Source organism: Talpa occidentalis, unplaced genomic scaffold, assembly GCF_014898055.3.
Source record: "Talpa occidentalis isolate TD23 unplaced genomic scaffold, MPIMG_talOcc4v2.1 talOcc4.14, whole genome shotgun sequence".
NCBI lineage: Eukaryota > Metazoa > Chordata > Mammalia > Eulipotyphla > Talpidae > Talpa > Talpa occidentalis.
Genome location: NW_023601433.1, coordinates 13,906,113 through 13,931,204, shown reverse-complemented (window position 1 = coordinate 13,931,204; position 25,092 = coordinate 13,906,113). Strand labels below are relative to the sequence as shown.

The window sequence follows — 25,092 nt, the reverse complement described above, 5'->3', positions numbered from 1 at the left end:
TTTTCTTTTTTTGTGTTGTCCTTGTTCGGTTTTGGTATTAGTGTAATGTTGGCTTCATAGAACATGTTTGGTATTATCCCTTCGTTCTCAATTTTTTGGAAGAGTTTGTGAAGGATAGGCACTAATTCGTTTCTGAACATTTGGTAGAATTCATTTGTAAATCCATCTGGTCCTGGGCTTTTGTTTTTGGGGAGGTTTTTGATTACCATTTCAATTTTGCTGCTTGTAATTGGTCTGTTTAGGTGTTCTGTTTCTTCTTTATCTAGCTTTGGGTGATTGGAGAGTTGTAGGAATTTGTCCATCTCCTCTAGATTGTTGAACTTGTTTCCATGTAACTGTTCATAGTAGTTTCTTATTATTCTTTTGATTTCTGCTGTGTCCGTTGTGATTTCTCCTCTTTCATTTGTGATCCTGTTTATTTGTGTTTTCTCCCTTTTTTCTTTTGTGAGCCTGGCTAGGGGTTTGTCTATTTTATTTATTTTTTTGAAGAACCAGCTCTTGGTTTCATTGATCTTTTGGATTTTTTTTTAGTTTCGATTTCATTTATCTCTGCTTTGGTTTTTATTATTTCTTTTCTTCTACTGGTTTTGGGGTTTTTTTGTTGTTCTTTTTCTAGTTCTTTGAGCTTCGAGATTAGGTTGTTTCTTTGAGTTCTTTCTTGTTTCTTGATGTGAGCCTCTATTGCTATATATTTTCCTCTTATTACTACTTTTGCTGTATCCCATACATTTAGGAAATTGGTGTCCTCCTTGTCATTCAATTCAAATAATTTTTTAATTTCTTCTTTGATCTCCTCATTAGTCCAGTGGTCTTCCAGTAGTGTGGGTTTCAATATCCATGAGGTAGGAGAGTTCCTTGCCTTCTTTTTATGGTTTTTTTCTAGTTCGATGCCTTCATGGTCAGAGAAGATGGTTGGTATGATTTCAATCTTGGTGTATCTGTTGATGTTTGTCTTGTGTCCCAGCATGTGATCAATCCTGGAGAATGATCCATGTGCACTTGAGAAAAATGTGTACTCTGTTTTTTTTGGGTTTAGTGTTCTATAGATGTCTGTTAAGCCCAAGTGCTCTAGGTCCTTATTTAGAGCTTTAGTGTCTTTACTTATTTTTTGTCTCGTTGATCTATCCACTGTTGATAGTGGTGTGCTGAAGTCTCCTACTACGTATGTGTTTTCTCTGATGTCTGTTTTCAAAGATGACAATAGTTGTCTGATATATTTTGGTGCTCCTTCATTTGGTGAGTATATGTTAATGAGTGTTATTTCTTCTTGAAGTATTGTCCCCTTGATCATAATGTAGTGACCGTTGGGGTGTCTGTTTACCTTTTTGAGTTTGAAATCTGTTTTATCTAATATAAGTATAGCTGTTCCTGCTTTCTTTTTTGGTCCATTTGCTTGTAGGATTGTTTTCCATCCTTTAATGTTGAGTCTATTTTTATCTTTTGTAGCTAAATGTGTTTCCTGGATGACAGCAAAAGGTTGGGTTTTGTTTCTTAATTCAGCCGGCGACTCTGTGTCTTTTTATTGAAGAGTTTAGTCCATTTACATTTAGAGTTAATATTGATATGTTAGCATCTCTATTTGCCATTGTGTTTGTCTTTCCTTTGATTTTATTTATTTATTCTTTCAATAACTTTTTTTTTTTTGGCCTTCTTTCGTTGTTATTCGTGCCTCTGAGGTTCTGGTTTTAGGACTCCTTGTAGTATTTTTTGTAGTGGGAGTTTAGTCATAATGAAATTCCAGAGTTTCTGTTTGTCTGGGAAGGTCCTTATTCTTTCTTCATAGAGGAAAGAAAGCTTTTCAGGATAGAGTATTCTTGGTTGGCATCTGTTGTCTTGAAGTCTGTTGACTATGTCCCTCCACTCTCTCCTTGCCCATAGTGTTTCTTTGGAGAAGTCTGATGTCAGTCTGATTGGTTTTCCTTTGTATGTTATCTGTTTCTTCTCTCTTGTCAGCTTCATTATTTTTTCCTTGTCCTGGATTCTTGGGAGCTTTACTCGTATGTGTCTTGCTGTATTTTTCCTTTCATCATTGAAGTTTGGTGTTCTTCTTGCTTCTTGTATGTCTATTTTCTGCTCCTTCTTCATGTTTGAGAAGTTCTCTTCAATTATTTCCTTGAATATTTTCTCTGTTCCTAGGTCTCTCTCCTCTCCTTCTGGGATTCCTATAACTCTTATATTTCCTTTCCTCATGGAGTCAGATAGTTCCCGAAATCTTTCTTCAGTCTTTTTCATTCATACTTCTCTTTCCTTTTCTGTTTTGGTTCTTTTTATTTCTGTGTCTTTGAGAGTGCTTATTCTTTCTTCCATTTCCTCTATTCTGTTATCACTGCTTTTCCCAGCATTCTTTAGCTCTCCTGTTAACCCTTTGATCTCCTGCATTTCCTTCATTTCCCTCTTTAGGGACTCAATTTCATTCTTCTGAGCGTTGTTTTCCTTAATGACTTCCATCAGTTTTTTCATCATGGCAATTTTAAATTCTTTTTCTAGAAGGCTCAGAAGTTCTTCCAAGTCACTGTAGTTGCAAGCTGGTGGGTGTTTTTTTTTTGTTTTTTTTGTTTTTTTGTTTTTTGTGGTGTGTCTTTTTTCTGAGGCGTTGCTACTTTGCTTGTAGTTTTTCTTTTCCCTGCTGCCTGTCTTCTAATTTGCCTTATGCATTGGGACACTGTGCCACTGGTACTGGCTGGCATCATTTTGGTGTGTTCTTTCGAGAGTTTCAGAAACTGGCAATCCAAGTGAGTCAAAAACTGTTATGCCAGAAGTCTAGTGAGGCAGTGGTACTTTGAATATGTTAATGGTCACTGTCACAGAATCTCTCCTCCTTCTGTTTTTAGTTACAAAGGTGTGTCTTAAAGTCCCACAGACTTCCCTGGAGGTGGGGCAGCTGGATTGCACTCTGAGTTCCAAATCTCTGGATCCTCCTCTGGGATCCGACTTCCTACCAGGTGGGACCGGGCTTGTGGGGGCCTTCAGCTCACCTCTGACTGCACAAGGAACCTTCTCCCTCTAGCTCCATGGGGAGCCTTCTGCCGGTTTCAAGCAGTCTTTATTGAAGAAAGGTCCCTATTCTAAAATGGTGATTTGGAGACAGGCACTCTTTCGTGTGCCTGGTCTGCCCCGGCCGTGGGTGCCCACTCCCCCTCTGGGCTCAGATTGGGTTTTTATTTTAAGAATAATTGGCATAGTGTAATAATTGTCTTCCCATCTAAGAACACTACGTATGCCTCTCCATTTATTCAGATTTGGTTACATCTTTAGGCATAGAAAAAAGCAACTTACTTTTTGCATATTTATGTCTTATCCAGTAATTTGCATAAATCTCATTAATACTAATAGTTTGTTCTGAGAGAATATCTTGGGTTTCCTAAGTATGCAGTCATACCATCTGAAATAATTTAATATTCTTCTTGATATTTACACAGCGATTTCCATTTCTTGTTTGATTGCATTAGGTCAACCATCTCACACTATTGTGAGTGAATGTTGTCTTTCCTTCTATTAGCTCAGTCTTATTATTCAAACTACATTGAAATCTATGTCTGGGACTCTACTTTTATGCTTGTTCTGTTTTCTAGCAAAGCCACAATCAAATTAGACATTTTAATATTCATTATCTGTTGCTTTTCTTAACTTTGTCTCTTCTACTGTATTTGTTTTGAGACCATATTATTAGGTGTACATGTGCTCATGATTGTCAGGCCATTCTTTATTATTATTCTTTCTTCACTAACAAAGAATGTCTCTGTCCCATATAATGACTTTCCTCTTTAAATCTGTTTTAATTGTTATTAAATTTCTACCTTTCTGTTCGTTCATATTTGTATGCGATATCTTTTTCCACCTATTATTTTTAATTTTTTCATATCCTTTGATATTAAATATGATTCTTATAACTGATGTATCATCATCAGATATTATTTTATGGTCCAATCCAAGAATCTCTCTCTCAAGCGTGAATTTAATGTTTCTTTAATTAGGTCATGTCAGTACTTCTTTGTGCTGTTTTATTTACCATACAATTTTGTCTGCATTTTTTTCCTTTCCTGTCTTCTCTGACTAATTAAAATTTTTTACTAATTTGAAACTTACACATTCTACTTTTACTCATGTTATAGTTGTCCCCTATTCTATTAAAACTTATATCTAGCTTTTTCCCCCATTTTTTTAAAAAACTTATTGACAAATATTTTGCCCTGGAAGAGACATATATTATAATATGATTTCATCTTCTCCCTGCTTGTCTTCACTAGCCCTCAATCATGTTTAATTACTTTTGTAGCTTCCTTAGACAATTAACTTCTTTACTTTTATCTTTCCCTGAAAGAACACTTCCTCAGAGACTCATTTCTAAAAGAACTTTTGCATAATCAATCTCCTACGGCTTTGAGTGCCTAAAGATGTTTACAATGATATACTTAATTTTTGTTTAGTGGAATAAAATATTGAGGTCCATTTTTTTTTCCTTAAGTGCTTTAAGCCCTTTCTTCCTTTGCCTTTTTGTTTCACCTTTTCAGGTCTTCCAAAACATTCCCTTGACCTGATATTCTCACATCGAATTCGTTCTTCACAGGAGTCCATTCTCCTAGTCAGTGTTCACTCTTTCTATTATTATTTCACAGCCTAGTAGGTTCTTTTCTTCTTGAACTTCTTCACCAGGATGCTTTACCATTTTGTCCTCCTGGTCCCTTCCGCCCCAGGCAGTGTGGTTCTGTAACCGTGCCTGCTGCTCTGGGATTCGTCTGTCTCCCCTGAGCGCACACACTGAGCTTGCAGTCACCAGCCATCTTGGTTGGTCACACAGTGTGTATCAGCGAAAAGGACAAAGACAGGCACTCTGGTTTGCACCCTCTGATGGAGAACGTGGGGAGGAAGAGCACTCAGTGAAAAACTGTGGATGCTTTCATTTGGGCTCAAAGTGGGCCCCACTTGCTTCCTCCTTCACAGTTGACTTTACTCCTTAAGGGAACTCCTAGCTCCTTGTTCTAGAAGTTGCTCATTCCAAGAGCTGCAGCCCCTGTGTTGTAACTACTAAGCCCAGGAGGTGGAGGTGCCGTGGAGAGGCGGGACTATTCCTGGGGAGGTTGGGGCGTGCCTAGAACCCCTCCTCAGTCTTCCCCAAACCACTATCCCTGGAAACTCACCCACTTTTGCTCCACTGGATTAGCAAGGTGGTTTAAGGAAGGGACAGTAGGCTCCATTACTGACTGTCCATTGTAATGATATTATTCTTAAATTCTCCCTCATGCTACTCTCAGAACAGACGGAGGAACCACCTCTTGCAGACACTGGGTTTGCTCCTCCCCCTCAGGACCTTCCTTCGGGGCCACACACCTCAGCTCCTGCCTGCTCATGAGCCATAATCCCAACAGACACCAAAATGACCCTCCTTGGACTGTCTGACAGGCAGCAAGTAATCATCTTGCCTGCTCACGGGGGTTGGCAGGATTGGTGCGTGGAATCAGGGTCTACTCTGCTCCTGTGTGACTTTGACCAGATGTAACTTAAGGAAAAGGAACATAAATCCACAAACAAAACTCCATTAATTTAGTCTTATGAACAATCCTGTCTACTTTAGTAACTTTTAGTGTCTGAACCAGATGTATGAATCCTTTATTGAATTCCTCCTGAAGTCACAGTGCAACAAAATGGAAAATGAAGCTCTCTCAATGTCGCCAGCTCTCTCAACGATGACCTAGGAGCCAAATCTGACCACTGCCAGTTTTTTAAATAAAGTTTTATTGGGACACCCATACCCCCTCGTGAATGTATTTCCTGTCATTGTTTCAGCCCCACAAACACTTGAGTAGTTGTGGCTGACACTGTGTGGCCCTGACAGCCTAAAACGTTTGTGTCTGTCCCTTTAAGGAAAGGTTTGCCCACCTGTTTTAAAATGTACCTGGGAGTTGTTTTAATCAAATATGTAAGACACACAGACACAAAAGAGGCTATCATGAAAGATGCTTTTACACTCATCATTTTGGAGAGATGGGAGGCAGGGCCACAGGGACCAGCACCAGGGTCAGGCAGGAGAGGGAGATGAGAGACTGCAGGGGCAGGAGCCATTGTTATAGTTTCGTTGGGATAGGCAAGACAGGGTAAACAGACTCGGGGTGGCTCGTGTGGATAATTTCAACAGGCTCTGGGGTTTAAGGAGCTGTCCTATTTGGCTGGTATGTGGTGCTGGGGTGATGAAGGCAGCAGAGGTCAAGGGCAGAAGTAAACTGCTCCTGTTCTAGATGAACGCAGGCCATCAGCCTGAACCAGAACTTGGCCCATGAGCAGGCTCACCTGAAATGAAGTGGGAGTCTTAATGACCTGCACAGATATACTCAGGAACGAGCCACACGTTTCTCGCAGCACTCACTCCAACATCAGTTTGAATTTTATTTTTCTGAGCAAAAGAAAAGACCACTGTCTTGCCAAAAGAATTCCCCATTATTACAAATATCGCATGTAAAAAAGACAACCTCTACCTAGCATCCTAAGTTTAAGAATTCTTGTGTTATGTTAGATGTCAGCTATTTAAACACAAGACTTAAAAGCACAAGTACATTTCTATAGCATCCAGAGAACAAATGTGTCTTCTGTGTTGAGATCACATGATCAACTTCCTCCCCACATCACAGGTACTTCAGAGAAATCCTACCTGTGTGTCATGCCCTATGGCATGTGTTTCGGGCATCTGTGTGTGAGCTGTGTCAATCAGAGTAACTTGAACAAAGTAACCTAACCTTCAAATCCAAGCCACGGTGGAGAAAGCCCAAATCAATTGCTGCTTGCTTAAAATATATAAATGCACGAAAATAAGAGCAGTCTCGCTCTTAGCATTGAATGCTGGAAGAGGGCAGCTCTGCTGGATTGAGTTGGCTTTCACTTACGATGCAAAGAGCAGGGCTGGTGATCTTTAACGATGCTAATGGGTGCGGAGCTGTGGGCTGGCAGCTCGCCTCCTTCTAAATGGTTCCATGACTCAGAGTGAGTAAGTGCCTTATACCAGGCCGAGTAGAGTTAGCCCAGCAGCAGGTGGCCTGCAAGAAAAGACTGACAGGATGGTGGAGGAAGGAGATGGGTGTGCGTGTGTGTGTGCGCGCATGTGAGCATGTGTGTATGAAAATGTACATGTATGCCATGCACGTGTGTGGTATGTCGTGTGACATGCGGTGTCTGTGGTGTGTGCACACACACAAGTGTGCATGCATCCAGTGAGCCTGTCCTTGTGTACATGTGCATGTTGTGTGTGTGCCCAGGTGTGCACACTCACACAGCCACACTCATTCTCGTGCTTGTCATTCCCTCTCCCCTTGCAGAAAAGCGACTTTCCCGGGGCATTTCCCACGCCAGCTCAGCCATCGTCTCCCTGGCCCGGTCCCACGTGGCAAGTGAGTGCAACAACGAGCAGTTCCCCCTGGAGATGCCAATCTACACGTTCCAGCTGCCGGATCTGAGCGTGTACAGTGAAGACTTCAGGAGCTTCATTGAACGGGACTTGATTGAGCAGGCGACCATGATAGCTTTGGAGCAGGCAGGTGAGTTGCTGGTCCCAGCGGCCCACACCCTGCAGGCTCCGGAAACAGTGAGGGGGCAAGAGAGATGTGTGTCTGGCTCGGGGATTTCCAGCTCAGACTCTGGAGGCCGGAACCAGAACCCCTGTCCTGAGGACAGGCTGTGCCCCAGCCCAGGACCAGCGGGAGAAGGGGCAGCTGACTGTGCGCTGCTGAGATCTCTTGCACTTTCTCTTTGTTCCTCAATCCAAACTGCCAGGCCCGTCCCCTCTACAGAGAACTCCATGCTTCTTTGCTTTGCTCCTCTCCTCTCCGCCACCCAGCTCCCCGACGGGTGCCAACAAAGATGAGAAAGGCCATGGGCAGCCTCCTAATGCTATGATAGAATATTGGGTGCAGAAGACATGGTCTGCACCCACACTGTGGAATGCTGTTTGGCCATAGGAGAAAGGAAATGTTTGCAACAAAACATTTGCAACAAAACAGCAGAATTTTGAGGTTGTTGTGTCTAGTAAAGCAAGTCAGAATGATATTTATATAGCAGATGATTTGACAAAGCAAAATACTCATCAAAACTGCAGATATTAATAAATGAAGAAGGTTTCTGTGGTTTAGGGGGAGAGGGGCAGAAGATAGGACTAGGTATATAAGGGGGGTACATATAATTTTATTTCAATTTTGAAAGTTTTTTGACTCTGTTTCATGAGCTGTATTGGCATATAGTTTTCTTTTGTCATCTCTTATCTTGCCTTTGATAACAGGGTATGCCATAGAGTGGGTTGGGATTATGTGACTGGATTTTGGTGAGGCTTGATTATGGCCACTGAGCATTGTAAGACTGGTTGATGAATGATTGGGAGAATGTTCTCAGGATGCAAGATTTTATTCCTTCCTTCTTTCTGCCTTCCTTTTTTCTCTTCTCCCTTCCTTTGCCTGGTAAGATCTATATTTACAGCCATAAAGTGAATATGATATATAGATATACTACTATACCTTGTATCAGAAAGTAAATGTAATTAAACTCTCATCATTATCCTCATATCCCCTGGGCCAAAATTCTCACCATTATCCCAAACACACTCTGTCATTTAGATATCTCCACAATAAAAGAAAGATGGAGGCTTTACAGAATACCAGGAGGCCCTCTCCTTTCCGTGGCAAGCTGGGTAACCTCCCTGGGCCTCAATTACCCTCTGCAAAGAGAAGACAGGCTGGGCCTGGTGAAGTCCTTTGAGTGTTACATGATCGGCTCCTTCTGTACTTCGCCCCCTGCCATCCCCAGCCTGGGTTAGCCTGGCTTCAGTGTCCCCCTTACCTTGATATTTCTTCTGCCATCCCAGTAAGGAAGAGATTCGGGGAGCAAGCCCAGCTGTCCTCTTTGGAGTCCCATAAGTAAAATAATTAGCTCAAAACAAATGTCTAAAACAGGTGCAAGTCTTCCTGACACTGAGCAATACCTGTCCACTTGCTGCCACTTGAATTATAAATCTTTGCAAAATCACACATCTGGGGGCTTCTGGAAGACTCTGTGCCTTTCCTCTCAGGCCCATGGGGGCTCCACCTGCAGCATAGGCTGATGGTGCCCCTGGAGCTTGCCTCTGCCTGGTCACAGCCGTTGTTCTCTCTGGGGTCAGGGACAAGGCCTTCAACACCACCTTCAGTCGGCTGATCCCATCCGCTGTGAAGCAGAGCGTTCTCTTCCAAAGGCCTGGCACGTGGAGATGCCCCGTGAGTGGGAGACATCCCAGCACAGCGGGATGGAGGAGCGAGGCTGTTCAGGCCAGTGAGTGCTTCTCTCTTAGGAAGTGGCGCTGGTCTCAGCTCTTGACTGAGACACAAAATTGTCAAGCACTTTCGAGGGTTGCAGAAGACCTGACAGGAGGATCCACAGGTTGGTATGGTCTTGACCATGTGTTGGATGGACCAGTCGCTTCCTCCTTGGTAGGCAAGGAGGCACACCTTCCATGAGCGGAGCCGTGAACGGGCCCCAGGCCGAGGGTGGGTCCGACTTACGGGCTCTAAGCAGAGGTTAGTGCTGTGCTGGGAGCCGCACTGCAGGAGCACCGCCCCCCGCCCGTGGGCCTGGCAAAGGTGCAGAGGATGGGAGTGGCAGGTGGAGAGGGCCGTCGGCGGGAGTTGTGACTTGAGGGAGAAGGAAGGTGCTAGAGAAGTGAATTCTCCAGCCATACTCTTCCCCTAGCCCAGCTCTGACCAACTCCCCAACTTGGCAGGAGGGGAGAGACCAGAGAGCTCATTACTGGGGTCCCTGCAGGTCACCCTGGGTGTACAAAGAGGACAGATCTACAGGGCACATGAGAAACGGCCAGGAAGCTAGCATGCCAGGCCCCACCCAGCAACCCTGTTGGCCTGGCTTCACGCCACTGCTGTAGAGCAGGCTAAGGGGTCTCTTCACCTGTTCTGGGCAGGCGGCATGCACTGCCGCAAACAAAAGAAGGGCTGGTGAGCAGTGAGGCCTTATTTGTGTGGGGCAGCCTGGCAACCAGGTGTCAACCACAGGACTCAGGTGATCCTCACCCGTGCCGTGCTTGGTTTGAGAACAGGGTGCAAGCTCCCAGTCACTGTGTTCGATCTGACGTCGTGGCTGTGGGTGACTTGTTTTCTCAACAGCTGCGCAGCCACCAAAAGCAAGCTCATGACTGACCCACAGCATGGCGTCATCTTGCCTCGAGGTCACTGGTGATCAACAAGCACAAAACAGTCCCATTACAGTCCCATTAGCAATAACCCTAAACTGCTCATTGTGGAGGCTGTCTATTCCAAAGATGCTTCTATGAATGATGCAGAAAATATGTTTTGAGCAAAAGATTCACTATTGTATGAGTTTATCTTTTTTGATTGCTGAGTAATATTCCATGGTGTATATGTACCACATCTTCTTGATCCAGTCATCTATTTTTGGGCATTTGGGTTGTTTCCAAAGCTTAGCTATTGTAAACAGTGCTGCTATAAACATAGGGGTGCAGGTGCCCTTTGGAATTGATGTTTCTGTGTCCTTTGGGTAAATACCTAGGGGTGGAATTGCTGGATCATATGGAAGCTCTATCTTTAGTAGGTTGTGGAATCTCCACACAGCTTTCATAATAGATGTAAGAATTATATAAAATAAAATATTTAAATAAACAAACAAATAAATAAATAAATAAATAAATAAATAAATAAATAAATAAAGATTCACTATTCATAGAGAAGGGGAATTACTGCAGACTAAGAAAGAGAAAAGTTTCCTGAGCTGGTTTCTCTCGAATGCCACGGCAGTGCCCACCTTGGCGAGGTTCAGGTCTGACAACAGGGAGTTGCACCAGAAGTTGCTGCCTCTGTATTCTAGCTAGAATCCTGGTCCCAGGCACAGAGTCTGCTCGATGCCTTCCCCACACCTGATCATGCCCCCCACAGCCTTTACTTCTTTGTGATGTCTTCTGTGCTGTTCTCTCCATATTTCACATGTTCATTTTTATCACTTACATTTTCCTTTCTGGACTAGCGTTTGTAAAGGATCCTACTTTACCCCAACTCTCCAATCTTGGGAAACATCTTTTAAGAACTTAGACTTACTGAGTTGAGAGGCTGACCTCACTGACAGTTCATGTCACATGCCCTGACCATGGAGAAGATGAACGTCAAAGCTGTAGGAAGTGCTTCTGTTGTTCAAGGGTCCGAAGGACAGAGGCATATTTGTGAAAAAATATCTAGGGTCCCCTTTGAGTCTTGGAATTGAGTTTTGTCTGCGTGGAAAGATATGGGGGTTGGAGCAAATACGGTTGCGCCTTGGGGAGGTTTTGAGGCTTCGAGAGTCAGCCCAAACTGACTGACCCTGGTGAGCTCAGAGAACCAGCCAGGTGCTCGGTCCTCTCAAGCCTGGCTTTCCTGCAGCCACATGGGATGGCTGTGAAACCCAGAGTCACCCGATACAGACCTCCACCTGCTGCTGCCTATACTCCATCCGGGTGCTGGGCGCTGGCTGCGAAGCGCTGGTGACACCCTACCCACGCAGAGATACAATTCAAGTGGCAAAGGAAAAAAATGAAAGGTAGACCATAAACATGGAGTGAGACAGCAAGGACTGCTTGAGGAAATTAAGAAGCAAAGTAGGGGACCCAAGGGATGAGGGGAACTAAGTGGACCTCCAAAGGTCAGAGGGGGCTGAGTGCTGGGGACACTGGCAGAGTGGTCACAGCATCAAAGGCTTGTGATGTTTGAGGAAGGCCAGGGGCACATGAGGGGACTGAGGGCTGGGCTCTGGGCAGGAAGACAAGAGAGTGGTAGCCAGGGGCTCAGGGAGCTGCCCAAGCCTTTGTGCTTGACACTAGCTGGGCAGGCCATCCCCCGAGGGTTCTGAGCAGGGAGGGATGTGTTTTGGATTCACATTTGACCTCTTCTGGCCGATCTGTCAAGAAGGTGGCTGGGAGGCAGGAGAAAAAGCAGGAAAGGTAGGAAGGAGGCAGTTGCTTTAGTCCAGGGAGGAGGGACAGTGAGTGGCAGGGACCATGGGGGTTGCAGTGAAAGTAATGACAATGTTGGGCAGATCTGGCCTGGCAGTGGGCCTACCGGGCTGGCTGTGGGACTGGATGGGGGCCTGGCCCCTCTGCATGCTGGCTGTGATGGCCCCATGAGGGATGCAGACCCTGGCAGAGGGCAGGTTTGGGGGCAACAGAGAACCCAGGAGCATCAGGCAGGCTGAGACTCTGGTGAGACCTGGGAAGTTGCTGTCCAGTTGAACACGTGCATCGGGAATTGGGGCGAGGCCCAGGCTAAGGATGCAGGTGAAGGTGTTACAGTGTGAGATGAAGCCATAGGCAGGCGTGAGCTTGTCTGGACCGCCTGCCAGGCCTCTGGCGCAGCTCTTCACAATGTGGAGTACTGGTTGTGCATGAACAGAAAAGTAGGGCGGGCATCGCTCCGTGGCCCTGTGGGAGAAGCTGGCATAAGTGCACGCAAGTCGAAGTCCTCCAAGAAGGGGCCTCAATGGTCCCAGTGGCTGGGCTCACTTCAGGAGGGCAGTGGTATTAAAGGAAAAAGGGGGCTGCTTTGGGAGCAAAAATACACTCATCTTTCTCGTGGAGAATTGTGTTTTCTTTTCTTTCATCTAAGTCTTAGCAGGTGATGAGCAAAATGGCATCTTATTTTAAACTGTGTGGTAACCATCTGTTACAAAGCTCAAGTTCATTGTCTCCATTGTCATGTCTGAATCAGAGGAATGAGTGCGGCTCAGAAAAGGCAGAATAAGTGACTAATAGCTCCTCGCTCATACCCCGCAGTCTCCCTCTACGGTACTCGCCTGTGGTTTTCTTCCTTGCGTTCTTTAAACATATTCACAATCCAGTCCCCACATCTTTTTCTGCTTGTAGTGAAGTTATTGTCTGGGGAGATATCAGAGCTCAGACTAGGAACCCTGCCCCAGTCCCCAGTCCTAGAGCTCATGAGAAGGCCTGTAGCCTGGACATCTGATTCTGACTCCAGCTGAGATGTGAGAATAGCACCAGGCCATGGTTGGTTCTCCAGATTCTGGAAATTGCTGGCATTTGCCATGACTGGTCACCTTCCAGAGAGCCACAGGAATGCTCTCAACCCAGTAAGAGTCATGACTTTGCAAACCAGTTGTGTTTTTTTTTTAAAGATTTATTTATGCATACAAGAAATGTGGTACAGGCCTGAGGTGTGGGGGTGAGAGGATTCACCAGAGACAGAGTGGGGAGCAGAACAGGCAGACTGACTGAAATAAACTGCTGAGGGGAGCAACAGGCGAGTCAGGAGATGTATGCTGCGCCATGTGGGTAGCTCCCTGGCCTCGGATCAAACTTGTGCTGCAGTGGCTGTGGATAATTTCATAGTTTGCGTCTTAACCCCTTGCGCCACCAGGGAGGCCCGAGACTTTAAAGGTTAATAGCAAAGGTCTCCCCACTGCTGAACATCCACAGAAGCTTCCTCCTACTTTTTGCACATCCCTGCTTTGGAAGCTCTTCCTCTTAATATTCCCACTTGTCTTTCCAAACTCTTACTAGAAGATGATTTCACCCCACTTTCATGGTCAGGATTAACATGCACTCCTAATGCTGAGGATCCCTAAATATTTCCAGATAGCACTCTGGACTTAGAGCTACCTAATGCAAACCAGTTTAAATCAAATCATGAGGCCTCGCCTTCCACCTCCCCAGCCTCATAATTAAGTTTTGTCTTGATTCAAGAATAAACACTTTGCAAGAACCAGGCTGCCTCCCTCACTGAGGCTCCAGTTGATTTAGAAAAGTGCTGAGTTGGAACTGACTTCTTTTTCCTTCCTTGGACTCTCTTTCTGTGCTTTGAATTCCCAGTCATAAAATTTAAATTCACCAATAAAGAGTGAGCCTGAAAAACCTGAGACCTCCCACCCTCGGCACCAATAAAAGCAGAACCCCAACCTGTGTGCTCCCCAGCTCTGCTTCTCTCTTGTCCTCTCTTCTCTCTCCCCCCGCCTCTCTCCACACCCCCCCCAAAAAAACCTCCCACTTTCTTGTGGCCCAGGTGTGCTATGTACTTCCTACTTTGTCTAGGTGATACAATCTCTTTTTCCAAGTTTCCTGATGGTTATTGCTGAAAGGCATCTTGTCATCATAACAAGATCCCAAAGCTCTTGTCCATTCACAGAAATGGATTTCAAAGGGGAAATGTCTATGGGAAACTTACCTGTCCTAGGTACGTGATCCCAGGCATTTCTGACCTCTTGTCAATGGACTGATTCCCTACTGTATTGTCACTGTTCTCATTTTTATTTATGTGGAAAAAATAGCACCAAAGTGGACTCCATTTGTTCATTCAAGTACTCAAAGTGAAAAGAAAGTGTAGGGGGTTTGTGAGGAATGGCTAGAAAACAGAACTTTTGGATGACTTAAAACATGAGAAAATGAAATTGATGATGGCTCAGATCTAGGAGAAGCCAGTCTGTCAACAAGTCCATGTGAAAATAAGAAAAAATGTAATGATCAAATCCAGTTTGGTGACAGAATATGCATTGGCAGTTTATGGCTTAGCCTTGTGTCTACAGACTCAGTGAGCAGCTAGCATCCCCTTCAGTAATTCAGGGATACCCTTTTGCATTTTATGGGGGCAGTAATCTGGAAAGGAAATACTTGTAAATTGGGCCTAGAGTACCATTTGCCATATTTTAATTTTTAATACTTTTGTATTCCCATGTCACAGAGGTGTCCTTTGCAAATAGCACGCAGTTGATTTATTCTTACAATCAACTTGACAACTATCTGTTCTGGTATGATGTGGATTTTTTCGTCCCCCTCCAAGCTTTTTAGAAATCACTTGAATATTTCTCATCATTTCATTCTTCTCCCCTACTACTAATTTTGAAGTTAACCACTCTTTCTTATTATTGAGAGGTCACCCAAAAATATAAAATATGCACACAAATTACATGTCAGATTAATCAATATCTTAATCTATACGTGGACATTAGACTAGTTTAATTTTGTTCATCCACCTCCTGGTTCCTCTGTTACTATCATTATTTCAATTCTATTAATCCCATCAGACATTATTACTGTTGTTTTATACAGCCATTGTTCATTTAGATCAACCCATATATTTACCATTTTTGTTTTTGTTCATTTCTTCTTGCATATCAGACCTTCCTTCTATTTGAAGTTCATCATTTAGAATTTTCATGGGTGAGTGTCTGCTAATTTTACTCTCTCAGATTTTATTAGTCTTACATGTCATTGTTTCACTCCCCTATTAGAATAGCATTGTTGCAGGACAAAGTATCCTGGGTGGCCAGTTATATCTGTTCAGCACATTGAAGATATTATTCTGTCGGCTTCTGCTTTCCTTTATTTCGTTCTACAAGTCAGCTGTCACTTTTCCACAATGGTAATCTCTTTTTAAGCCTGCTTGAAGATCTTTTCTCTGTCTTACAGTTTCTAGTTTCACTATTTCAAGGTAATTTTTATTTTTCATGCTTGACATGCCTGAGACATTCTAAATATGTGGATTTATTCCTGTATATTTCTTCTGAAAAATCATCAGTCAATACCTATTCAATATTGCCTCTCTTATTCCTTCCTGAATTTCAAGTGGACAGTGTTAGACTTTTTTCAGTCTATCCTTCATGTCTCATAACTTCTCTTTTGTATTTCTTTCCCCCACCCCACACCCAAACCAGTTGTATTCTATATAATTTCTTATGGCTTATCTTTAAGTACATTAATTTTTTCTTCAACAGTGTCAAATCTGATATGAAACTGACTCTGGGTTTTTTAAATTATCTTATTATAGATTTTCATATTTAATATCTATGTTTCTCAAATCTGCTTCTTCTTTGTTTCATTCTTTTTTATCTTTTAAATATTTTAAATATACTTGTGTACACTTGCTAGTAATTTTAACCTCCAATTCACGGGTACCTATGAACTGCTGAATTTTTGTCTATGACCTTTCCTTATGATGCCTCATTTCCCGCTGGGCTTATAATTCTAGATTGAGAGCATAACAGTATCTGTGGGAATCCTGTGTGGCCTGTGTTGAGGGTCTCCTCAATTGTATTGAATGAGATATTGTTTTATTTATGCTAGGCTCCCAAGGGGAATTAGCATTATAAAACAATTTTTGCATTAATGGCTTATGTTATAGCCTCCAAGTCACAAATCAATTTTAGCTCAAATCAGAGCCAAATAAATAGTTACAACATTTCTGAAAGAAATTGTCAATGGATTTTTTTCCTATCCTAAGTCCATTCTAGAAGAAGAAAAATTTATCTCTTGGTTTCCTTTATCAGTAGGAAAGTTATTTCTGATCTTTTAACCTAAGAGATACTTTTTGAGGGTCCTAACTTTACATAAAGTGAGAGGATTCCCAGTGTAGTTTCTCACATCACAGGCTCTCAAATCCTTTTCCCCAGTTCTTGTGTTTAGATTGGCAAAATGTCTCCACCGACAGGCAGTTGCAGAGTTGGTACATATTTTCAGCTTCCATTCCAAATACTTTGGTCATAAGGGGCTTACACACTTCATTTCAAAGTTGGATATATACATCAAAAGAACGTTGACCAGGAAAATTTCTTTTTTTTGATTCTTTTTCTCTCTAAATCTGTACCCACGCATACATCTTAGGGAGAGGCGCTTCTGTCTTCTAATGACTAAAGACAAAACCTTCAGCTTCCATTTTCTCTGCTGTTTTGGACGTATGCACAGAGATTTTATTTTAAATTGGTTTTGTTACGTATTTAAAAGGAATTAAGAAGAATTTAAATAGAGTATAAACAACAAAAGTAAACCTCAAGAGGAGATTGTTGGGATATAAGAAATATTTCCACGTTTTTAGAGAGTTGTTTTCTTTGTTCTATTGGGCATGATATCACAAGACCAGCGAGGTTCTCATTCTTCTCTTATTTCCCTAACATGCTTTTTTCCCTTAGACCTACCCTACTTCATTCTTTAAAGACTCTTTCTCCTAATAATACAACCTCAAAATGAATGTAGGCAAAAAACTTAACATGCCCTAGGTAGATGCCTGTTCCACTCAATCGTGTAATTTGCATTCCTGAGGTCCTCCAGAGCTCTGAATTAGACTGAAGAAGTTTTCTGCCTCCTTTGTAGAAACAGTGATAATTGATTAACATGTCTACAGGGAAAAGATGATGATTTGTTGATTTGTTGATGTTATCTCCTTAGGGGTGAGAAGGGATCCACCAGGGACACTTCAGGAAAATCACCTACAAGCTTCTAGGTTTATGCCTCTGAAAAATTTAAAAATTATAATCAAACTATAAAAATTCTGATTTACTTATTGAAAACAAAATCAGTTATATACCCCAAAGTGTATTTAACTGAATTCAACCAATTTTTAAAACTGTATCAAGACATATGAGTTAATTTACATAGAAACTATTTAGGCATTGCAATAAAATGTCTCCATTTATAAGTGTAAAACTGTGAAACACACCCATGGGGGCACTCTTTCTGTTTTAAACACTTTTGAATCTACAGAAAAGTTCATATATATATATATATATATATATATATATATAGAGAGAGAGAGAGAGGGAGATGTACATATAGATATGTATAGATACAAACACCAAGACTCACCAATTTTCAGAATTTTGTCACATTTGCTTGCTTTCTTTATATGTGTATATACACACACATTTATATTATACACATACATATAAATATATTTACATATACATTAAATACTTGCTCTTCTTGCTCTACCATTTGAATATATGCTGCAAGCATGTATCTCCTGAAAATTCTCCTATAGAGCCAGAAGAACATTATCATTCCTAGGAAAAAGAAAAATAGTATTAACTTAAGTTGCTGGCTACTATGAAGGCATTCACTTTATTCCCAGTTAACTCCAAAATCTCATTTTTTTATTCCAAGACGCAAAGTTCAAGTGTGTATTTGAATGTGTATCTTTAGTCTCTTAAAAAAAATCTCCTTCCTTTTTTTTTTTTTTTTTTGCTTTTCATGATAATTTTATAAGAGTTTCAGCCAATTATATCTTATCCCATTCTTGAATGATCCAATAGGATTCATTCCCTACCATCTCTCCCTAGTGTAGACTTAAAGGCCGTATGACCTGGCTTCCCTTCCCAGATTCTAGAAAAGAAGCTGGAACAAAATGTGGAGCAGAAAATCCTTCTGATCTGCCTTCCTCTAGGAAACAAAAGGGGAGTCAAGATCTATGCCTGACCACCAGCGATCCCAGAGTGAGGCTGGAAAGAGACAGTGGGAAGGCATATAGGAGAGAGGGAAATAATAAGATTTTCAGGTAGAACCAAAGGTGGGGGAATAAGTCTTATGCACAACACACATTTTTCAACATTTAATGCTATAATTTATCTGAAGGTTTGAATATATTATGTATTTTTAAACACTGTCTTCATGTTATATAATGAGGAAAATATCAAATTCATATGGGAAGAGAGAAATGAGAAGCAAATTCAGGAGGCACAGAGAGGGAACTTGAACTTGATCTTTAGTGTTGTTTTCTTTCACACTGAAAGGAATGAGCTGCAGCCAGTATGACAGAGGACTGATATTCATTTGGTTCTGGTTGATGGGTATAAATTCTCTCAATCAACCCTTTTCAAAAGTGTCGTAGAAAAAAATGAAATCCGAGAAACATACAAGACACTGAGCGCAAGAGCCAGCAACTGAGAACCAGAGGCCCTTGTTTCCTGAGGCAGCAGGCTCTGTGATTTAGCCGAACTTAGACTTGAGCTTCAGCTCTGCCATTTATTAAAGAACATGTTTTAAAATCATAGCAGCTCAAGAAGTTAAAACCAGCTCGCCACAAACTCAGCCATGTCTGACTGGATCAAATCAGTTTGGATGATCTGATTTTGTCCTGGCTGAGCAATGGCCCCTTCAAGATTCAGTGCATGTGGGCCCATCTGTTCTCTCTCTTTGAGCCTCAGTTTCTTTATGTGTTGATGGAAATGTGCACACCCTACATACACAGTGGGGGGATCTATAGTGGTTCCTGCAGCAAGCAAGAGAGACACTAACCCAGTCAGCAGCAGCCTAAGTAACTGTCACTCCACTATCAGCCCAGATAGTCGGTCTGGGTATAGGGACACTCGAGCAAAGCTGGCAGCTCCACGTTGTCATCAAGGGTCCAGGCATACCCAACCTCCTGCTCTTCTCTCCTCAGCAGGTCAGTACTGTTTCCTTTTGGGGTACATTGTGGCTGGAGTGGCATCTCGTGACACATCCTCATATAGCAGTGTCCCAGGCAGCAATGAAGGGGCCCAGTGCTTGTTCCTTTTCAAGGATGAGCACAGTTCCCAACAGCGACCCCTGCAGGTTACATCTTACATCGCAGGGCAGTGGCCACACCAACTCAGGTCTCTGGCAAAGGGACTTGACATTGCACTGAGAGTCTTGAACCTATCAGCATTCACCCCGCAGTGTAGGGAAGGAAGCTAGTCTCACCTGAAAAGATAAGAGCAGGGCCCTGGGAGCCAGGATGGGAGAGAAAGCCACTGGGTGCACAAACCATAGTGTCTCCAAGGTAAGTGTGTACCCTGTCCCTCCTCCTTCCCCTCCTGTTTGTCTGCTAATGACCCCCGTACACAATGGCTCTTGAGGCACTGCTGCCAGCTTAGATCCACTTCCAATAATGAACGAGGCCTGCTCTCCTCACTGTGAAATGTTTCTGGCTTCCAGGAGCTACAGCCACTCTGTGGAATTTTATGCTTTGTAAGCAAGAATCTTGTCACTTTCTTCCACTTTGTGGCAATCCACTTTTAATATCTCCCAGCCTGGATATTTATAAAAATACTTTGTAAAAGTCAGGTGAACCGGATTGCTATTTCACAGCCTAGGAAAAAAAAAAAAAAAGGAAGTCACTAAGTAATGGCATGTTACTTCCAATTATGTCTCAGACAGGCCATTCAGTGGTGCTGTCAATTAAGGTACTTAATTGAATTTCTCATCTAGTTTTAATAAGATGACTTGCACGTGGTGAGATTAGACCAATTTGTTAGCCTGTGCATTAGCATCTTCACATAATAGATGCTTATCTCTTTAATTTTGTAGTGTTAATTTAAATACATGTTTTTCATTTAGAATTAAGAATACAGTTATATTTTACATTAATAAAACCACTTATCATTAAAATACAATACTGACTCTTAACCCAAAATGCTATAGATCAGATAGGTATCCAGATTAAACAAAGTACTGGCAAGGTTTATTATATTAAACTTTGCTAATAGGATTATCTATTAGGCAATAACTGAATTGGGCAATGATTCTGAACTAAATGTACTTTTGAGGACCTAGATTTTCTATGATTACTTACAGCATTCTTCATATTTTATAATTTATTTACTTAGAGCAGTAACACCCTTTATTAAAATTAATTCTTAATAGTGATTTTTTTAATTGAAGTAACATTGGTTTTTATATTATATAGGTCTCAGGTGTACAACCTTATCAATCATCTACTACATTATGTTTACCACCAGAATTCTAGTTCCCATCCTTGACCATGCATTTACCCACCTCCATCCCCCATTCCCATCTGGTAGCCACTATTTTGTTCTTATAGCCTACGAGTTTGTTTTGTTTATTCATTTTCTTTATTTACCACATATGAGTGAAAGCATATATTGTCTGTCTTTCTCCGTCCAATTTATTTCACTGAGGATAATACCTTCTAGGCCTATCCATGTTGTTACAAAGGGCAGGGTTTCATCTTTTTTATAGCTGAGTAATATTCCATTGTGTATAGCTACCACATCTTTTTTTTTAAAATAGTTTTTTTTTTAGTTTATTTATTTATTTATATAAGCACTGGGTACAGTCAGAAGTCGGGAGGGTAAGAGAATTCATCAGAGCCAGAGCGGGGAGCAGAGCAGGCAGAAGGACCTAAGTACACTGCTGAGGGGAGCAGCAGGTGTGGCAGGAGAGGTCCGTTGCGCCATGTGGGACCCTCACCAGTGACTGGGGATCGAATAGGCGCTACAGAGACTGCAGGCAGCTTCGCAGCCCAGCACTCAACTGCTGCGCCACCAGGGAGGCCCTCTACCACATCTTCTTTATCCATTCACCTGTTCTGGAGTAAAGTAGTTACTGCCTAAGTGGCTACTACTTCCTCAGCAGCCATTGTCTTGGCATTCTGTCCAGAGAGACATCATTTATTTTGTCTGCCATCATTAATGTTGCCAAGTTGCCAGCTTCTCCAGTATCTAGTCTGGGATCTGTGAGGCAAAGTGGAGCCTCCTATTGGGTAGCCTACTACCAACTACCACTATGTTATTCCTGAGATTCCTCGCCAGTCCGCCATCCTCTCTACCATTTTCAGCATCTTCCTGTGTTTTACACAGAATATCCAGGAATTGAAGTTGTACTTAGTGGAACAAATAGGGAAATGTCCATGAGATGTTTTCATGCAATTTAACATTATACCTAAGTAGCTATAATGGTTTTGATAAATGTACATCATATTTTCAAAGATACAAAGGTATGCATCAAGAAAAGGATGACTCAGGGTAAAAGTAACTTCAGGAAGTAAAACTGCATCCAAAGAAAGTACTCAACCACGGTTTATATTGTGTGTAAAATATATTCCTAGATTCAAGAAGAGAGGGATTTGACCAAATGTCTTTATCTTCTGGCTAGCTGGTGGGAGGACTTGGCCATTTCTTATCTTTGAGAGAAAAAAAAATGTTGTAATTGAGAAGATGTCACTTAACATTCTTCCTTCCCACTGAAACTCAGGAAAATCTCTGCTGATGTTGACATTTCCTCAGCAAACACAATGGACTCTGCTGCTCTGGGGTCCTGTTCTCATATGCTCCTCTGTTCCAGGTCGCCTGAACTGGTGGTCCACTGTGTGCACCAGCTGTAAACGGCTTCTTCCTTTGGCCACGACTGGGGATGGGAACTGTCTTTTACATGCTGCCTCACTGGGTAAGTTCTATGGTTGTAGACAGAGGGTGGAGCACCCCTGGCTTGCTCTGTGTGTGCTTAAAGGAGAGACATATGCTAAGTAGAACCATATTCATTGTTGTCATTTGGAAGGACCCCCCAACAGATGGAGCCAACAATCCATTTCTCTTTGTCTTGACAAAGAGGCAGGCTTGGTGGAACAGGCAGGCTTGGTGGAAGCACAGCACACATGGGAAAACACCTGTCATGGTAGAAGAATCCCTGAGCATTAGCTGAAGGAGTGAGGATTAGAGTGTGGCCTAGAGCAATCCAAGAGGACTTCATGGAGGAGGTGGTTTGCTTTTGAGTGATTTTTTTTTTTTTTGGTTTTCTGTTTTTTTACCAACAATTGAAGAACTTGAAAGAGTATAAAAATTGAGGACATTCAAGCAAGAAAATCACATCGGTAAAGCATAAAGACAGGAATTAGCAGGCTGTTTCAAGGCAGGGTTGAGCTCAGTTGGTCTCCAACAGGAAGTTTGGGGAGCAGTGTATGAGGTTGGGTAGTTTTGGGTCCATTATGTTGACAGAAGTCCATGCATTTGCACTGACAGAGAGAATACAGACATAAGTACAACATGGGTCACAGGAATCAGCCCAGTGAGCACAGACAACAGTGAGGTCAGTGACTTGCTCCAGTGGAGATGTGAGCTTCTTGGTGGAAAAAAGTCACACCGGTAAATGCTGAAGTGTGGGTGGAAATATTTGAATAATTGAAGGTTACAGTATACTTTCTAGAAGCTTGATTATCCCTTCTAAACCCAGTACATCTCATCATTCCTGGAGTGGCTAAGTCTCTCTCCAGGACCAGTACTCTAAGATGAGTGTATGGTCCTCGGTGGTCAAACATGTGTGCCCAGGTAGACAGTCAGTGTTGTGACCCAGAACCAGCACCGGACCCAGGCGTCTCTTTAGACATGTAGTGAGGCTTGTTCAGCAAGAAGTGGACACAGATGTGGCTGAGAGGTCTTAGAAGGACGTGCATCAGGCCTGAAGGGTAGACCTGCACAGAGACCCCAGGGAGCCCAGAGGAGAGTGGAGCCCCAGAGCAAGGGGAACATTGCACACCCCCTGGGTTCCAGGAAGATATGGGAAAGACAAGCCTGCCACATTTCTATTGGTTGGCATCATCAAAGTATTCCATATTCATTAGCATAACAGAACAAAAAATCAGTCATCCCACCACCCACTTTTAACATGAGGGTCTCTTGTCTTCCAGTCTGTAAAGTCTCACCATGTTGAGATTCTAACATTTTTCCCTCCAACTTCTATGGTGGATTTTCCAAGCTATCATTCTTCAAAATGTGATTTTAGCAGTTGTATCATATTTCATCATAACATAGTAACTATTCCCTCATTAGGCAACGTATTTTACCTTGTTCCATATAAAACCTGAAAGAAAATTGTAGAAGAAATAGCTCATCTGTGTCAAACAGCAGCCTGGTAGCTGCAGCCATGGTCTCGGGCGTGGAAATGCCTTTGTCCTCCAGAAACTGCAGAATGCAGAGTCCCTGTCCGGTCAGCACAGATCAGAAGGCCACACACCACGCTGGTCTTGTCTGTTGGCAGTGTTTTCCCAGTGAGCACAGCAGGGGCCTCCGTGGCCTGCAGGGAAGAGAAAGCCTCCCACAGGCAGGCCTTGCTCCAGCTGCAGAAGAGGCTGGGCCCCAACAGTCTGCGGCTCACAGCCAGCTGGTCCTTTTCTGTTTTCCTTTTGTAACCAAGTAGCTGACCCTCACAGGAATCAGACCTGAGATGGCCACGTGTGACATTGGCCAGCAGTGCTGTTGAACCTGCTGACCAGACATTGAGTTAGGGTGGTGGGACACAGGTAGAAATATACAACAGGCATGTGGGCAGACACTTCTGGGACAAGGGGACCCTTCTCTGCAGGAGAGACCAAGTGGGCCTCCCTGGTGGCTCAAGGGGTTGAGTGCAGCACTGTGAAGCAATCTGTAGCCTCTGCAGCGTGAGTTCAATCCCCGGCCAGGGAGCTACCCACATGGCGCGGCAGACCTCACCTGTCTCACCCGCTGCTCTCCTCAGCAGTGTATTTCAGTCAGTCTGCCTGTTCTGCTCCCCACTCTGTCTCTGTTGAATCCTCTCACCCCTGCATCTCTGGCCTGTACCCCAGTTCTTGTATGCATAAGTAAATAAATCTTTTTTAAAAAGAGAGAGAGAGAGATCATGCAAGGAGCCGTGGGAGCTTAGCATGGACATGGACCTTGCCTGGCCAGCAGAGCACTGGAACGCCACTGCAGGCAGGTCAGAAAGATGAGTAAGATTAGCTTGGCCGGTTTAAAAAGGAGCATGGGAAATGGCTTCCCTCGCTCAGTACTGGAGAGAAAGACGAAAGACTCCATCCTCAAGAGTTGGCAGCAGTTCCTGGTTTTTGTATTTCTTTGCATTTGCAGACACAGCCAGATAGAGCCTTTAAAAATAGCATTCGATGCAGGTCGGTCCTCTTTTCAAAACTCCTGGCTCACTTAAAACCCCATTTTCTCATGCTCTGCCCCAGCTTTCTCTCTGTCGCTTCTCAAGTTTTGCAAGAGAGCCACGCCCATGGTCCCTGGCCTTTCCCTCTACCTGGGAAGGTGACTCAGTGCCTTCTTCACCCTTTGGGGTCTTGCTCCATGTCTACAGTCACCCCATGCCCAGCAGCACTCTGTGCTGAGCTGGCTCCATCTCTCCTTACATTCCCTGCTAGTTAGGTGGCTGTTCCACTCCCAGGATGTGTGCTCTGGGAGCTGTTAGGAACTTGGTCTGTCTGTCTGTTTGCTGCTGTGGGAATTCCCAGCACTTACAATTTTATTTGTTGTGAAATAAGTGCGGAGATAAATAAATGGAATCAGTGGGACTCACTGCAACCAATGAATGAATGGAAGAGTGAATGAATGGGGGTCTCGCCTGGTGGCGCAGGCGGTTGAGCACAGCACTATGAGGCTGTCCACAGCCCTTGCAGCACCGGTTCGATCCCGGCCGGCCAGCGAGGGTCCCACATGGTGCGGCAGACCTCTCCTGTCTCGCCCACTGCTCCCCTCAGCAGTGTATTTCGTCAGTCTGCCTGTTCTGTTCCCCGCTCTGTCTCTGGTGAATCCTCTCACCCTCCCGCGAATCTGGCCTGTACCCTGGTTCTTGTATAAGTG

At 43.2% G+C, this 25,092-nt stretch overlaps 1 protein-coding gene across 4 annotated transcripts in view; it reads left to right on the top strand.

Annotated features, from left to right (window-relative positions):
- Positions 1–25,092, top strand: part of OTUD7A (OTU deubiquitinase 7A) — a 165,473-nt gene that overhangs the window by 120,475 nt on the left and 19,906 nt on the right. For all 4 annotated transcript variants that reach the window (XM_054694795.1, XM_054694794.1, XM_037510107.1 and 1 more), the window contains 2 exons: positions 7,305–7,523; positions 21,827–21,928. In XM_054694795.1, the coding sequence (XP_054550770.1) occupies positions 7,305–7,523; positions 21,827–21,928 (321 nt within the window). The remainder of the gene's footprint in view (positions 1–7,304; positions 7,524–21,826; positions 21,929–25,092) is intronic.